The sequence below is a fragment of the Haplochromis burtoni genome, unplaced genomic scaffold (genome assembly GCF_018398535.1).
Source record: "Haplochromis burtoni strain Fernald_Lab_line unplaced genomic scaffold, NCSU_Asbu1 Contig_104, whole genome shotgun sequence".
NCBI classification, from domain to species: domain Eukaryota; kingdom Metazoa; phylum Chordata; class Actinopteri; order Cichliformes; family Cichlidae; genus Haplochromis; species Haplochromis burtoni.
This window is the reverse complement of record NW_024582465.1, coordinates 1,882,341-1,885,456: the sequence shown is the minus strand read 5'-3', so window position 1 is coordinate 1,885,456 and position 3,116 is coordinate 1,882,341. Positions and strand designations below refer to the sequence as shown.

At 35.8% G+C, this 3,116-nt stretch overlaps 1 protein-coding gene across 1 annotated transcript in view; it reads left to right on the top strand.

Annotated features, from left to right (window-relative positions):
- Nucleotides 1-2,049, top strand: part of LOC102301235 (uncharacterized oxidoreductase YjmC) — a gene marked incomplete in the record, with an annotated part of 21,787 nt that extends 19,738 nt beyond the window's left edge. The window contains 1 exon segment of the mRNA XM_014335344.2: nt 1,531-2,049. Within this exon segment, the coding sequence (XP_014190830.1) occupies nt 1,531-1,596 (66 nt within the window).
- Nucleotides 2,050-3,116: the final 1,067 nt, after the last annotated feature.

Sequence of the window (3,116 nt, the reverse complement as noted above, 5' to 3'; positions counted from 1 at the left end):
GCTGGACTTGAGCCACTTTAGCTTCATTAACCACAACTGAAAACCACTGCAAAAGCTTCGAAAAACTGACTGTGGCTGACAAAATCCGGCACAAATGATTTAAACTAAATCACTCACAACTGAGCGCAAAACCTTTTCATGAACTTTTAAACGTGGATGAAAGACGTTAAAAACTCATCGGAATATATCGTTGATATTTTTTGATACGGTAAAACATGTGGTTAGTTAAAGCTGTTCAGTAACACAGTCATGAAGGCTTGGAACGTGACCCTGTGCTAGCAGTCCACTAACTGCCATTTGTGTAAAAATACGATACTATCATTACAGTGATGATTATTAATCAAATTTTGACGTATCATACTGTTTAAAACCTTTACTCAAAACCGATATACATTATTGTTTAAACCGTGTCTTATATTCGAACAAATTAAGAAGTCTTACCTCTGACAAAATGGAGATGTCCACTCATGAAGCGCGTGTGTCCTGCACGTGGCACAAAGGATTATGGGCGGAAGTGTACAATGATTAAAATGAAAATGCTTTCATCAGTTAAATCTATTAGATTTCTTAAATTTTTTTGGTACTCAAACATATTTTTTTGAAATCTACTCAACAAACCATTGCTGAATTTACCCCAAACAAAAGTGTGTAAATTTAAATAACTGAACATCTCAAAATTGTTGAATTTTGCTTAGATTTGATTAAAACTACTCATACACGTTTTTACTGAGTAATAATTACTATTACTCTCCTATTAGATTCTAATTAACCCCAATCACAGTTTTTACAGTGCACTCATTTATACAAGCACTTTTTCCCACACCCAAGTGCTTTCTAACTAACATTCGTATTCAGATGAATGCATCAGAGAGTAACATGGCGTTCAGTATGTTGCCCAAGGTATTTAGGTATGCTGAACGGAGCAGCCAAGGATCCACCGCCAACCTTCAAATTAGTTGATGACCTGGCATCACATATGAGTAAAGCTGTGACTTATTTGTGAGACACTGCCCCTCCCTGGGCCATCAAGGTCACACAGCAAAAGTGTGAGTGAGGGATGAAATGCCTGGGAAGGTATTTCAAGCCTGTGTTGCAGGTAACTGATAGCTATTGTCATAGGCTACTGTATTTATTGATTCAAGGTAGACATAGAAATTTAGCCTCTTTTACTCCTCTCAACCCGTCTGTCTTCCATGTCCAAAATGAGAACATTTCTAACCAACGTAGAGGTTAAATACTGGGAACTCCCCATCAGCTGTTAGAACTCAAGAAGCCTTTCAGATGAAAGGTGAAATATTTTCAAATCCAGTTCAACTCACATGCTTGAAGACTACCATAACCTGGATGACTGAGAACCTACACAGACTACAGGAAGATTTAGAGGTCCTGTTTTAGCTTGGCATTAACACAAGTTTATGTTTTTAACTAGAAAATAAATGAGAGTATTTTTACCTAAATACAATCTGACTTTATTTAAAACCTCTTTAAGCATGATGCTAACTTCATTAGCATTTTGTATTTTTCCTGCAGAATGAATGCGCCAAGAAAATCGGTGTCAACCCACTGTTGCCATGTGACAAGATCGTCTCGGGTTAAGTTTATCCAAACAGGATTCTCAGCTGTGGAAATCAGCCACTAATGCTCAACTTGAAGTGCAACTTGAAGTACAATTCTGTTAATACACCTTATACATTTTAACAGTAATATTTTATTCATGATTATACATGTGACATATACTGTTATTTTTTTTTTTTTTTTACTTTACTAAAAAAAAAATGATGTTGTTGCAGATGCTTTTGAGGTTTCATCACACGTAAAGACACAGTGCTTTATCATCTACAATTAAATATATCATTCCTTGTTGCTGATGAAAGACAGTACTGTTGCTGCACAGCAATCACAAAAGTATTATACTCACTTCTAATTGAAAATAAGAATTTTCTGCTTCTTTGCTACTGATGTGAAAATTGTATTTTTACTGTGAGATCATCTTAAAAACATAATTCTTTTATTCCCAGATCAATAAATGCCGTACTATTTGGAATGTAATGTGTGTTTTTCTATGCATTAATGCAATCCTGTTTTTAATAGACATACTTTAGCGACCTCTTGATCTACCAATAGATGAGGATGTAAGCTTCTCTCACTCAATCTCATCTGTCAGGGTTCATAGCCTAAACAAGTAGTTCAAATAATTCTCCATAACTTTAGTTTATAAATGCGTGAAATCCACGAGAACTAGCACAGAAATATATCTGATCTTCAAAAAGCCTAAAATTTCATTTTTACTAAATGTCATCAATAATTTATGTTGCAGTTAAACTCTACTACATTCTAGAACCATGCAAAATTCAGCCATGTCCTTCTTTCAGTTTGAGCTTGTGAAACTCTCAAACGCTTTGGGTTTACATTCTCCTCCAGTTTTTTGCTCATGTAAAAACCTTAAACACTAACACAAAGAATGAGTTGTGTAAAATAATCTCTCAACTTTCGAATCAAATTCAACTCTACTGACTTGAAAATCTGATATCACAACACTAGATGGAGACATAGACTCATTAAGTCCTGGGTCACTATTTGCTCATGCTATAACCTGACAGTTGTATGATATAGTCCAGGGGTCCCCAATCCTAGTCCACGAGGGCCGGTGTCCCTGCAGGTTTTAGATCTCACATTGGGTCAGCACACCTGAATCACATTAGTTCATTACCAGGCCTCTGGGGAACTTCAAGACATGTTGAGAAGGTAATTTATCCATTTAAATCAGCTGTGATGGATCAAGGACACATCTAAAACCTGCAGGGACACCGGCCCTCGTGGACTGGGATCAGACCCCTGATATAGTCAGTTCAATTCAATTCAGTTATATTTATGTAAATTGGAAATTTATTTAAACTGCACATCACAACAACAGATGTCTCAAGGTGCTTTATAATGTGAGGTAAAGACCCAACAATGATACAGAAAAAACAGACAAAACCCCAACAATCAGATGACCCCCTATGAGCAGGCATATAGGTGTAGGTGGCATATAGTTTTCTAATGTTTTTCTTTTGTTTTGGTTTTTTTTTTTACCATACATTAGATAATTTTAATGTAATATCACATAATTTGGT